Below are 13,926 nucleotides of genomic sequence, written 5' to 3' on the forward strand. Positions count from 1 at the left end.
TTTGTGTGCGTAAATGTGTTGTATTTTTTTAACCCAAGTGCTATAAACCAAAGCACATTGTTCGGACTCAACGCTGTCTCTGTGTCCAATGCAAGAGTCTGTAGAGATTTGTGTTTACTGCGCACACCTGTCACGGATAAACGGGATAAACCTACGTGCACAGGGATGGCGTTCCTTATTCCTACTTTTACAGGGTGTTTCCTACACTGCAGTCCAATGGCCTGATGTGCACACAAACACACATATACACATAATAGTGTGGTGCATTGGGCTCAAGTAACCCCAGCAAAACACACAAGTTTACCAAAATATTAGATCACATCCCCAACAATCCCACCAAAGTTTCTTCTTGTAAATGATGTAAATGATCGTTTTTAAAAGGATTGGCCTTGTGTTTCGGTGTAACATCTGTTTTTATACTAACAAATGCAACTAAGTTTAGCAAATGTGCCGAATACATCAAAATTATCATCAAAAAAGTACAAAAATAACATGCATCCAATAAGACAGCAGCAAACTGAACTTTTTATGCTTCATAAAAGAAACGTTTATGTCTTATTAGTTTCTGCCAACTACAATGCAAAATGTGTGTTGCTTGTAAAAGGGATTGCTTTGCATTACCTAATACTACAGCCAACACTTACTTTGTTTCTGTGAATGGTTTCAGAAGTGATTTGACTTCCTCAGATGTCATATGTCATTATGTGTTGCTTATTTAACCTCAACCAAAGCAGCGGGACTATGGGGAAAAAGAGGCTGCTGGGACTACATATTACTGTCACAACTCCTCACCCATTACACCAAACTAAAAGTGATCCGGGTGAGATATGGATCAGATTTCCTGATTTGTCAGAAAGGATGAAAAAATGCAATGTGTCTGAAGAAGTTGGGAATAACTGTATTCGAGACTAAAGTGCTGAAATCTTGCAAAAGATAGCTAGGGGTACGAAGCCGGAAAACATGCTTGGGAATGAAAGAGCCTTAATGCATGATGTAAGTTTGCATGAAAATATCGATTAAATATAATTAAAACTTTTATACTAATAAAAAGTTCATATAATTTTTACCATAACAAAATGTATAAAATGGCGTTATTTAACTACAATTTAATTAAAAATATTAAATAAAGATGCTTTGCAGCAATAAAACATTGTAAAAAAGCGCAATAAAAATGTGACTTGACAAGGTGATTGGAAGAATTAAAAAAGTACAATCTTAAAAAAATGCTGGTTTATTTTCAACCCAGCATTGGGTCAAAAAGGGATGAACCCAATGTGCTGGGCCGATAACACTTTTTCATGTCTGATACCGATGTCGATACCACAACCTTGAGTATCTCTCGATACCAATACCGATCCAATACCATCTCTATCGGCCTTTTAATCAATTAAGCTGCAAATAACACATTTGTTAGCTTAAACAGAGCTACAGAACTCAAACATTTTTCTGTGCAACAAATGACTTTGCAAATTTAAGACTCAATGAAACATTGTAAAATTCTGCTGCTTTATTTTTATTTAAATGTTTCAAACAGACTAGTAGCAACATTTTTAGTTAGTCAGCACAAAAATTCAAAATGAAATTTAAAGGTGCAGTGTGTAATTTTTAAAAGGATCTTTTGACAGAAATGCAAAATAATATACAAAACTATATTATCAGGAGTGTATAAAGACCTTTTTATAATGAATCGTTATGTTTTTATCTACATACACAGAGGGTCCCCTTTTGTGGAAGTCGCCATTTTGTGCCGCCATGTTTCTACAAAAGCCCTTAATGGACAAACTTTGTTTACTAAGTTGTCTCCAGTAATGACATGTTTTTTCCGGTGGTGGCTACCATAGCTTCTCTGTGCGTTTCAAAAGCGAGGGGTGAGCAGTGAACTGAGCCATTGGTTGCAATTTGCAACCTCACCACTAGAAGCCGCTAAAATTTACACACTGCACCTTTAAGGTGTAACTTTGGACAATTTAAAGTGCAACTTTGTGCAAATTCAAGTCGCGCTTTACCCCAAGTTGCTATGACAAGATCTGTGTTGGTATTGAATCGGATTGTACTCCCCAACTTATTCGATATTCGATCTGGCCATTTTCGCCAATATCGGACTAATATTGATACTGAATAGCCGATCGGCCCACCCCTAAAATGAACCCAGAAAATGTTAATATTTGACCCAACAATTTAGCATTTTGAGTTAAAACAATCCAACATAGGTTAAATTACAGCCCAACAGGTTGTGTTCATCCCTTTTTGATCAAACACTGTTGAAAAAAAAACATTTTTTTTTTTAAATGTAGTCGACACATTTCATGCACTTACATTCAAGTCTTAATGTTATGTTTCTGACCATGTGCATCAGTGACTCAGAAAGGACAAGAGGATGATTCAGGGGTGTTGGGCCCCTCTTTTGGCCCCTGTCTCACCCCATTGCCCTCTTTTCCACTCCCCACTAAACTGACATCTGCCAGATGGTTTCGCACAGCTGTGGCAGAGCAGGTCGGCAGCCGGGCCAAAGGTCTGAGAAGATTCTCGATACAAAAACCCATAACAACATACATGTACCCAAAGCCAAACAAATGAGAACTTCTGCAAAATACCTCTGATAGTTCTGCAATAACAAGTCCTGTATTCTTGCCATGAAACACCACGTCATATTTTATCAGAAAACATTTCTGCCAATGCAGCTGTTATTGGCACATGCATGTAACCATGCATGCCCAACTCGGATGTGTTGGTGAATTGGTGTTCTGGATGTGTTAAATGCACTGTTTTAACGTTTATCCAATAAGAGGTCAAAGTTTGTGCTGTGATGAACTGCACTATTACATGAGTATTTCAGCAGACTCGCTCCTTTAATGGTGCTGAAGCAGTTAAAAGTCAATGACAAAAGCACACATGACATTCCCATTTAGAGGAAGGGGGGGGTTTCTTCGGGGAGGGAAAGATTTTTAACAATGGACTCTACAGAGAACAGACAAATTCCCTCTCGAAGACTTTCACTTTGCTCAAATCTCTTGGGGCGACCTTCACTGATGATTCAGTTTGAGTTGACCTTTCGGAGATTTCAAAGTGTTTTATAATTAGATTGTGAGATAAATTGCATTAACAAATTACATCCATGACTAAAATACTTTTCACATGATTTCGCTTTACTCTATTATCCGTGTGATGTGTCCTTTTAGTTGTTAATTTTTCTTTATCGTTTACATCAAAAGTTATAAATGCATCAAGCAGGGGATTCTTGCAGTACCCCTGCTACAAAATTGGTAACAAACACATGAATTCACTGTTAATTAATACATTAACATGTAATGTTGTACTTAATGATGACTCTTCATTCGTTTATGTTTATGATGTTGTATATGCATTAACTCAGCATTAGTTCATTATGATCAATAGACCCTTATTATAAAGTCTAACCAAAAGATTTGACCTACAAATCTGGCCCATGTGCTCCCATGAACTGCAGAAACAGATCATGTAGATAAAAATCCATTTGGCTTTCCGTGAACCCATCAGATGTATTTTTAGGAATGTACCAATACAATGTTTCAGTGCCGATACTGATATTATCTGGGATGTCCGAAAAAATGCTTTTATCTCCCAATACCTTTTATATAGCCTGATATTTTGGTGCATTCCTACTGTTTTTCAAACTCTAGGTCCATTGACTATCTTAACTGATAATATGCCTAAATAAATATAATTAGGATTTTCACTAACAGAAACAAGTACTGTTCAGCTCAAAGCTCTTTCCATTCTTCTCCTCTCCAGTCCTTCAAAATCCTGATCTCAACTTCACGCAATGCTGTTTAAGTAATAATAAATGGCTTTCCGCACACCGGAGCTCAGCAGATGTCTCAGATAAACGTACAATCGATGCAAATCGCTCCCCTGAACACATCATGCCTGAAATATTGCGAGAAAACAGGCATAACATAAATCTTTCAACATTGTCCCAAGAGTGTGAAAGCAACCATTTAGACACATATGTCTTCTTCCTTGAGTGCTCGGAGACAGAAGAAGACATATGTTGAATCAGTTATCCAGCCTGTAAATGTCTGATGTACATTAGATGCTTCAACAAAAATGTTTTAAGATGTTTTTGTGTTTTTTATTTTATCTTGTCAATATTAAAATCCTTTGCCATTAACTAATCATTTATAAGAGTAAAGCCCACAAAGAGATCTATTCTCAACATTATTGAGTTAAGGGCCGTTCACACTATGGACGATAGGAATAACTATACAAATTTATAATGATAAAGATAAGGACCGATATCATTAAGAAGGGATTTTTTCCAGCAGATTTATAAACCACCGACAGCCAATCAAATTTATTCAAATTTAAAGTGCTCAAGTATTTAAAATGACAGGCAACACTGTGGAGAAGCTGATCGCCGAGGTCCAAAACCCAGCACTGTATGATAAAACATGATTTGTGCAAATACAAATGATTTGTGTGAATACTGCGACCTGCGAGCGATTTAGTATAACGTTATGGTCTGGTGGCGAGGACGCTAAAATAGTTCCTTTTATAGTTAACGTTATCGTTAAAATGTGAACAGCCCTTTAGTCTGGAAAGCTGCGAATCCTGTGGCAACATCAAGATGTTTGGAATAACCAACCTGGAAACTACAGTCCTGTAAAAATTTGTCAACTTTAAAACAAATGCTGTAAAGTGAGAATGTTTTTAAAAAAATATGACTTGATTTTGTTTATCAATTAATTGTATTAAAGGAATAGTCTACTCATTTTCAATATTGAAATGTGTTATTACCTTGACTGGGAATTGTTGATGCATCCCTCTGTCGTCTGTGTGCGTGCGCGTAAGCGCTGGAGCGCGCTGCGACGCTTCAATAGCATTTAGCTTAGCCCCATTCATTCAATGGTACCAATCAGAGATAAAGTTAGAAGTGACCAAACACATCAACGTTTTTCCTATTTAAGACGAGTAGTTATACTGCAAGTTTGGTGGTACAAAACAAAACGTAGCACTTTTCTAAGCGGATTTAAAAGAGGAACTATATTTTGTGGCGTAATAGCACTTTTGGGAGTACTTCAACTCGCCTGAAAAGTCCGCTCCCCTTCTCACTCTCATAATGGGAGAGGGAGGGTGTTACTGTGCCGAGTCGAAGTACTCCCAAAAGTGCTATTACGCCATAAAATATAGTTCCTCTTTTAAATCCGCTAAGAAAAGTGCTATGTTTTATTTTGTACCACCAAACTTGCTCGTATAACTACTCGTCTTAAATAGGAAAAACGTTGATGTGTTTGGTCACTTCTAACTTTATCTCTGATTGGTACCATTGAATGAATGGGGCTAAGCTAAATGCTATCGAAGCGTCGCAGCGCGCTCCAGCGCTTACGTGCACGCACACAGATGATAGAGGGATGTATCAACAATTTTTAGTTAAGGTAATAACATATTTTAATATTGAAAATGAGTAGACTATTCCTTTAACACTAACATTTGGTGTGACCGCCCTGTGCCTTAGTACACATGGACGAAGTGTGCAATCCCAGAACAGACTCGATGGTAAAACCATTGGCTGATTGCATAAACATAGCCTCTAGGTTAAGAACTAGTCGACTAACTAGCAGTTAGCTACCTTTCCAGTCTTATTTTTGGAATTTAAATTAGGCCAATCTACATTTTAATGTACAGTAACTGACTTTTCAAAGTTTAAAGGACAAGTTCTGTATTTTACACTTAAAGCCCTGTTTTCAGATTTTTTATGATGAAATAGAACGATTTTGACTGAAATATCGACATATGCGGCTGCCCCGAGAATTTTCGGGTGTTTGTGTTTCACCTCACATCTCTACAATGGGTTTAATGGTGCACTGGAACAATCCTTCCTAAAATGCATTAAACTTTCGTTTACAAAGACGTGAAACTTATCGAGTGGTCAGGGGTGTTCACTGATATGCTCACACAAAAATCGCTGCAAAAGATGCTTTCTAACAGCTGTTTTAGCATTCGTTGTTAACTTGTGGACCTTTTTTTCCAAACGCCTCACACCCGTATATTCTTCCGCTTAGAGCTTGAATAATAAACACTCCAGCCCAGGTGGTGGCGCTAATCCGCCATTTCCAATTGCAAGAATAGAAACAAAGTTCCCGGCGCGGAGTAATACCGTACCTCACAGCACATCTAATACAAGTTATGAGTTGGCAAAAACTACGATAAAACCTGTTGGAATGCGTAATTTGCAGCGATTTTTGTGTGAGCATATCAGTGAACATCCCTGACCACTCGGTGAGTTTCACGTCTTTGTAAACGAAAGTTCAATGCATTCCAGGAAGGATTGCTCCAGTGCACCACCAAACCCACTGCAAAGGTGGGAGGCGAAACACAAACACCCGAAAACTCCCGGGGCAGCCGCACACGTCCAAACCTCAGTCAAAACCGCTCTACTCCTTTAAGAGTTGTAAGACTAGTCTAAGCAGTTTATGCAACCCACCAAAAAGATTTCTATATGGAAGTCCCTCCAGAAAAACGCAATTATGCGATCGCATGATTCAATGCATAATCAGCCTAAGTCCGCATATTTATGCGGCGGACGCATTTTTAAAAAATACAATGCACTTTCGTCACATAAATTTCCACGCGCAAAATGTGTGGGGCTTGCATGATTTCATAATCTCCGCATTTTCGTAGCAAAAAGTCACATATATGTATATAGCAGAAAGCTGAATAATGTTGCATTTACTTCACACAAGCGCAGTATGTCCCCTGTTGCCACGGGACGTAATTACGCGACATGAACATCAACGAAAAGCTGCAAACAGTTTTTGCACGTTTTCTGAGTTTTTGCAAGTTCCCGCAATTTTTCCAAGTTCCCGCAATTTCATCGCATAAAATTGCATAAATATCCTGCATATTCCATCGCATTAAAAAAAACGTGCCGCAAGATCAATAATTTTTGCCCGCAACAATCACAAAAAAACTCTGGAAGGACTGATACGGGACATATGACTGTTGTAGGGCCCTTTTAATACAAAATTTGTTCTACTGACAAAGTAAAAGATATAAAAAAACATTTGTGGCTAAGTGTTTTGCAAAGTGAACTTTTCAGTGGGGTACCTAAGCAGTGGTAGCTGGAATCCACAAAATCTCAGAAAAAAAGGTACAAAAGTTGTCTGTGACGGTACCTTTAAAAAGGTCCTAATATGTACCATTTTTGGTACAGATATGTACCTTTGACGTACCAGTACATACCTCAAAAAAGGTACCTCAAAGAGTACTCTTAAAGAAGGTACCGCCCTAGTGACAACTTTTGTACCTTCTTGTACCTTTTTCTCTGAGAGTACAAAGTGCCAGGATGACAGAAGTTGTGAGTTTGAGAAGGTGGGGGTAGGGTCGGGGTCTCTAGTTCTTTTACAAGCGCTTGATTGATTAATGTTATTGTCAGGACAGAGTCCCCAGAGGACTCCTTTCTGATATGTAGAGGGATTTACAAGTAGCGGCCAGCTTTCAAGTGCTGGGAAGCGATCGCCGGCCAAGGGAAGAGATGAGAAATCCATCAGGAATGCATTTTGTCTGTGTTTTTTCTCTCTTTTTGTCTCCCGCTAGCTCAGAGTGCAGCTGTTGCTATAACTCTACTGTATTTGCTTTGCGATGTTACATAAAACTGCAGGGTTCGCAAACTGTCAGGAAGACTTCGGGTAAAAGTAATAAGGGCAGGAGTCTAACTGACATGTGACTATGAGTGATGTATTCCCAGAGGAGAAGTAAGGTCAAACAATTAGTCTCTGCTGGATAAATAAATATAACAAACACCTCTAATAACTACGGGAGTTTGGATGAATAGAGTGGAAATGACCCTAGAAAGAAGATCTAAAGGGGGGGAGTTGAAAGAAAATACTTGCTAGAAGCTAGATTGATTTATGCTGGCGACATTTTCAGGGCAATTGCAAAACTGTCATAAGAGTAAGCATGCAAGTGCAAGAGTACTGCAAGAATAATTTGTGACCCTGGACCACAAAACCAGTCATAAGTGTCGATTTGTAATTGAGATTTATAGAACCCAGTCTCACAGAGTTGCGTATTAATAGCACAAATTGTAAATATCGTGCAATACATATGCCAAATTCCACTTTGGCGTGCATATGATACGCCAGACCTTCACATTCACTTAAATGGCGCATCTTTTTTGTTGTTTTTATTTTTTTACCATTTTCTCTTGGGTTTAGGCTTAGAACAACTTTTTGTTATTTAAAAATGACATCCTAACCCAAATGCCAATTCTAACACCATCTCCATGTGACCATGGCTAGTCAAAAACATGGAGAAACCTGTATATTAAATAACCTCCTTAAGCAAATCTCAAATCTAACCTTAAACCCATTGATGCGCCGTTTAAGTAAATGGGAAGGACTGGCGTATCATATGCACGCCAAAGTGAAATTTGGCATATGTATTGCACGATTTTCTCACTTCGTGCTATTTATACGCTTCTACTTGAGACTGTGTACGATTTATAGCTTTCCATTGATGTATGGTTTGTTAAGATTGGAGAATATTTGGCTGAGATACAACTATTTGAAAATCTGGAATCTGAGGGTGCAAAAAAATATATTTTCAAGAAAATCGCCTTTAAAGTTGTCCAAATTAAGTCCTTAGCAACACATATTACTAATACATTTTTTGTATTTAGGGTTGGAAATTTACAAAATATCTTCATGGAACATGATCTTTACTTAATATCCTAATGATTTTTGGCATAAAAAGTCGATTAATTGGATATTTTTGCCTATTGCTACAAATATACCGGTGTGACTTATGACTGGTTTTGTATTCCAGGGTCACGTATTGCCTCTAGAGTTATAAAAACCTCAAAAAGCAAAAATGTGAACAATTAAATTTATCATACTTTATATACACAAAGGTGGTTAAAATTCATCTGATCAATTACATTTTTGCATTTGGTGGTTGTTTTATCCAAGTCAACTTAAAAATGAAAGATACTACAAAAGGTTTTTCACATCAACGCCATATAAGAACCATTTTTGGCTTCCCAAACGACCATTACTCTCTTACCCTTATATGGTCTTTTTATTTTACTTTAAAGAAAACAGAAAGGATCTTCAGATGTTCAAGGTTCTTTATGGAACCCAACAGTAAAAAAGGTTCTTCTATGGTATCGTGAAGCACCTTTATTTTTAAGAGTGTTGTGTGATAGTGTCAAACCCACAACCTATATAGGTCAGTATTAAAGACTTGATAACTAACCTGCACGCGAGCTTCAGTAAGTTTGGTCCTCTGTGCCAGCTCTTCTCTGGTATAGATGTCGGGGTAGTGTGTCCTCTCGAAGGCTTTCTCCAGCTCCTCCAACTGCTCGGCCGTGAAGGTGGTACGACTGCGTCTCTGCTTTCTCTTCAGGGGCAGGTCCGGCTCCGACTCCACATCCGAAGCTTCGTCCGTGCGGTTACCTGCGTTAGCCACAAAACACAATTATCAGTGCGGTGTTCGAGACAAACCGTGACACGGACAACAATTGAAAATTGCATTAAGCGTCACCCCAGCGAGCACTGTAAAAAACGATCTTGAAAGCTGAGAGCGTCCACCGGTCTAATATTAATGCTTGTGTTATCTCCACATGTCAATGCGACACAAGATACTGTTTTATTGAGTCTTAATCATATGTGAGAATTCTTCAGACGTATAATCCTGCCACTGAGCCCCAGAGAGGCCTGAGGGACAAAACCGCAAAGGTTCGAGTAATCTACACCAGACACCTTGCTCTGCCACGTCCTCCTCATTCTCTCCGCGGCAGCCTGAGGCGACTTCCTAGGAGCAAGAAGAACGTAGGAGACTTCTGGCCCATTGAATGCCTTCCTTTGTGTTTCCAGCTTGTGTTCAAAATATATTACAACATATTTTACATTACTTTTTTTGCAAAGACAAGTGCAGATGGCAGCTTTAGCCAGCGGAGTATTTTCCAACGCACAAAGGCGAGCACATCGGTGCCGGAGCCAAGAGAAACATTTGTAAGGAGAGATACGGAGTGCGTTAAGATACATTACTGAAATGCATTAGCATGATAATCGATGCTAAAATTGCATCATACTTCATTTGTGAGCTCGTGAAAGGTCCTGTCAGAAAAATCTCACTTTTTTTAAACGCACAAGCGGCGTAGCGTGCTAGTCTTGCTTCTGGCCTTCTGGTCTTGCATCATGCACGGGGAAAAACAGAAAGCAGGGTGTTTCAAACTGCTTCCCCCGCAATGCCGCAGCTGCCAGGGCAGAGACAAATCTCCTTTGAGCCAACGTGCGCGCTCTGCCCACTGCTGATCAGCAGGTTTCTGCGCCCTGGACCACTTCACACGAGTTTCCCCGTTTCAATTCGCCAGCCTGATCGTCTTTCTCAAAGCCCCATCTGCCAGAAACTCTTCTGCTGCTGACAGACCGCCAGGAAAGAGGTTACAAAAAGGCCTGTGGGAGTGCAAAAGTGTTCGTATATTAGTATGTGTACGAGCGCGCGAGTATGTACTCGCATCCCTGCGCATCCACGAGTATTCAACAATGAAGAACCACAACCCCCTTCGGCACAGCAACCGATTCAGTTGCCGAACTGCAGACCGGCTCTGAAGTTTAATTAAACAAGGAATTATGGGATTATATGGAGACTATCATTACAGACCACTCGAGCAGTCTTCACAGAATGTCTTTTTGTCTCCCCGAGCTCAGGCTCAATGATTCTCGATGGATTACATGCGACCGCAGGACATGCGGCCGCATTCATTAAATCAATTCCTCCGTCTTTCCCCTTTTAATAAAGATTGATTTTTTTGACGACGGTCGACACTCCAACGCACACAAAAAACCCTTGAATATACAAAGTTGAATATGTACATATCCTGGATATCCTTTTGTTGGTTTTCATGAGGATGCGCCGGAACGATTTGTCGCTAACGCACCATGACAACACTTGAGACGGGCACAGCGGTCCGTGGATCACTTTCCAAAGTCACCTCGGCGTCCTGAGGGGGAGGGAAAGACGTGCCGCTGTGATTTGTGTTTCATCGCACAGTTCTGCCACATGAATCATGAGGCAAGATTCTGTTAGCGTAGCCTAAACTACATTGCCTTTGTTTACTTTTGACACCGTTTTACGTCCGACATGACGCATCAAAGGCTTTTCACGTTTAACCATAAATATACTGTAACCGTGTCAAATCCCACCACACGACTTGAAATATTTCCATAAAACACACGTAATACATCAGCAAGTCTTAAACAACAAAACTCTGGTTGCTGTGCTGTTGCGCTGCGGCCCGGCCATCCTGCTGAAGGTCAACAGGCCTCTAACAACAGAAAAGGATTATGATAATGAAACAGATGCAGGCAGAGATAGACCGGTTCATGATGCAGGCCTGTGTCTCTGTCCCAGAAAGATGCAATGATCAGGATAATGGCCTCTAACAGGGGAACAGGAGTCTCAAATGGGTCTATATGGGTTACGCAACGTGTCATGTCTTGCAAGTATAAGACACTGCTATCTGTAAACCACCAGTTTAAGTGTCCTTGTATCGTTCTTCTGCAAATGTATACCTGGATCCGCTTTCTTGTTTAAAATTCCAGGGACGCAATTACCGGGGGACGAAACAAAACACTTCATTTGCACCTCAAATGCAATTAAGTCTAAGCAAATGTGAGGTCAATTCACAAGAACTCTTCCCTGTTTTGAAACAATAAGGTACATGGCGTCTAATCCAGCGCACAATAAAAGAGCTGTAATTCTATTTGAGGGTTCTGGGGATGTTGATAAAGTCCTCGGCTCACTTATCAGGCAATTAAAGTCTCATTATGTGCCATTCATTCTGCGCTAAAGGCTGAAAATGTTTTCCTTCAGGGGCCAATATGAACCAAATGTTGACTTTCAGCCAGTATGTAACGTATCAGGTGCATACTAAATGAATCTGAAGAATTAAGATCAGATTTCATTTAAAAACAAACCCGAAGCTGAGCTTCGGAGGGCTAGAGGAAGATAAACTGGTTTTATTTTAATCGTCTGTTCAATCGTCTGATCTCACGGGAATTTGTACCTTTTTTACGAGTTGGCTAATTCGTACAAAGGGAATTGTAAGAACACATATGATTGGTATAAAATAAACTATAATGAATCACCACCCCTAACCCCGACCCTAAACCCATTGTCGGGCCGAAAGCAAATTGTACAAAAACGCACAAATTTGGTAGTACGAATTAATACGAATCAGCCACCTCGTAAAATACGGATGCATTGCCATAAGATTGTTTTGTCATTACAGGTAGCTTCTCTGTGTCTTAGATGAATCATTAAAATCCAGTATTGGCCATTTAAAATCTCAAGTTAAGCAAACATACAGTAAACATTTGAAACCTTTAATTTTGGAGAAAATTGACATATAAACCCAGCCAAACTCAACGCTTTAAGCGAAAATTTTAAGTTGAAAAAACGGAATTTTTGTGTTACCAATTGAAGTAATTTGTTTAAGTAGATCCAACTTTCACTTTTTATGGTGAATTGGTATTTACACTTTTTAGGAAGAAACTTGCAGTAATGCGATCTTAAATGGACATTCCACTTTTTTTTAAAGTATACTCATTTTCCAGCTCCCCTAGAGTTAGATTTTTACCGTTTTATCTAACATTAGATCTTTACGTTTTGGAACCGTTTTCAGCTGATCTCCGGGTCTGGCGCTAGCACTTCCAGCATAGCCCAGCACAATCTATTGAATCCGATTAGACCATTAGCATTGCGCTAAAAATAATCAAAGAGTTTGGATATTTTTTCTATTTAAAACTTGACTCTTCTGTAGTTACATTGTGTACTAAGTCCAACACAAAATTAACAGTTGCGATTTTCTAGGCAGATATGGTTAGGAACTATACTCTCATTCTGGCGTAATAATCAAAGACTTTGCTGCCGTAACATGGCTGCAGGATGCGCAATGATTTTACGCAGCAGCCGAAAATAGTCCCGTAGGTTACTTTTAATGGCAGGGGACTATTTTCGGGCAGTGCGTAATATCACTACACCTGGTGCAGCAATGTTACAGCAGCAAAGTCCTTGATTATTACGCCAGAATGAGAGTATAGTTCCTAGCCATATCTGCCTAGAAAATCACAACTTTAAATTTTCCGTCGGTCTTGGTACACGATGTAACTACAGAAGAGTCAAGTTTTAAATAGGAAAAATATCCAAACTCTTCTGTTATTGTTTAGCACGATGCTAATGGTCTAATCAGATTCAATGGATTGTGCTAAGCTATGCTAAAATTGCTAGCGCCAGACCCGGAGATCAGCTGAATGGATTCCAAAACGCTAAAAATCAACTGTTTAACTCTAGGGGAGCTGGAAAATGATTTTTTTTAAATAGTGGAATGTCCCTTTATAAGGTATAGCGGAGGATTTTCTTTTTCCAGGTGGATCATCAAGACCATTGGTTATCCTAGTTGTCAATCATTCTGGTGATATGTTTACATAAGGCCGTCGTACGTGCTCGTCCCCATTGGTTCGCTTCTGCACATGCGCACTTTCAGGTGTATATGTGTGGTGGTGAGCTACGGTTTCAGCCATTCTTGAAGCACGCGTTCTCACTGTGTTTTTTTCCAAAATGTCTGAGGAAAAAGTGTCTACGAATTGTATGACAAGAAGAGAAAGACCTCTTAAGAAAGCACGAGTTGGGCTTCCCAGGTCCTTCTCGACAGGTAAAGTTTGGGATGCTATTTGGAGAAATCCATTTAAAGTCACTGCTAGTAAAAGTTGATGTTAGATATGACTAGCGATGCTAGCCCTGGCACAAGTCACGAACCGCGCATCTCAATGTATGAGCCATGCCGACAGCAACTTGTAAACAGAGCGTGCATGAGAAGAACTAGGCTTGTGCATGCTTTCTCGTGCACACGTTTAATAGTCGTGTTGCACAATTGCATTTTTT

At 39.5% G+C, this 13,926-nt stretch overlaps 1 protein-coding gene across 2 annotated transcripts in view; it reads right to left on the bottom strand.

The window, feature by feature from the left end:
- pax7a (paired box 7a) overlaps positions 1-13,926 on the bottom strand; it is a 68,002-nt gene that overhangs the window by 32,410 nt on the left and 21,666 nt on the right. For both annotated transcript variants that reach the window (XM_055184164.2, XM_055184165.2), the window contains one exon: positions 9,235-9,434. In XM_055184164.2, coding sequence (XP_055040139.1) covers positions 9,235-9,434 — 200 coding nt within the window. The remainder of the gene's footprint in view (positions 1-9,234; positions 9,435-13,926) is intronic.

Source organism: Misgurnus anguillicaudatus, chromosome 14 (genome assembly GCF_027580225.2).
Source record: "Misgurnus anguillicaudatus chromosome 14, ASM2758022v2, whole genome shotgun sequence".
NCBI lineage: Eukaryota > Metazoa > Chordata > Actinopteri > Cypriniformes > Cobitidae > Misgurnus > Misgurnus anguillicaudatus.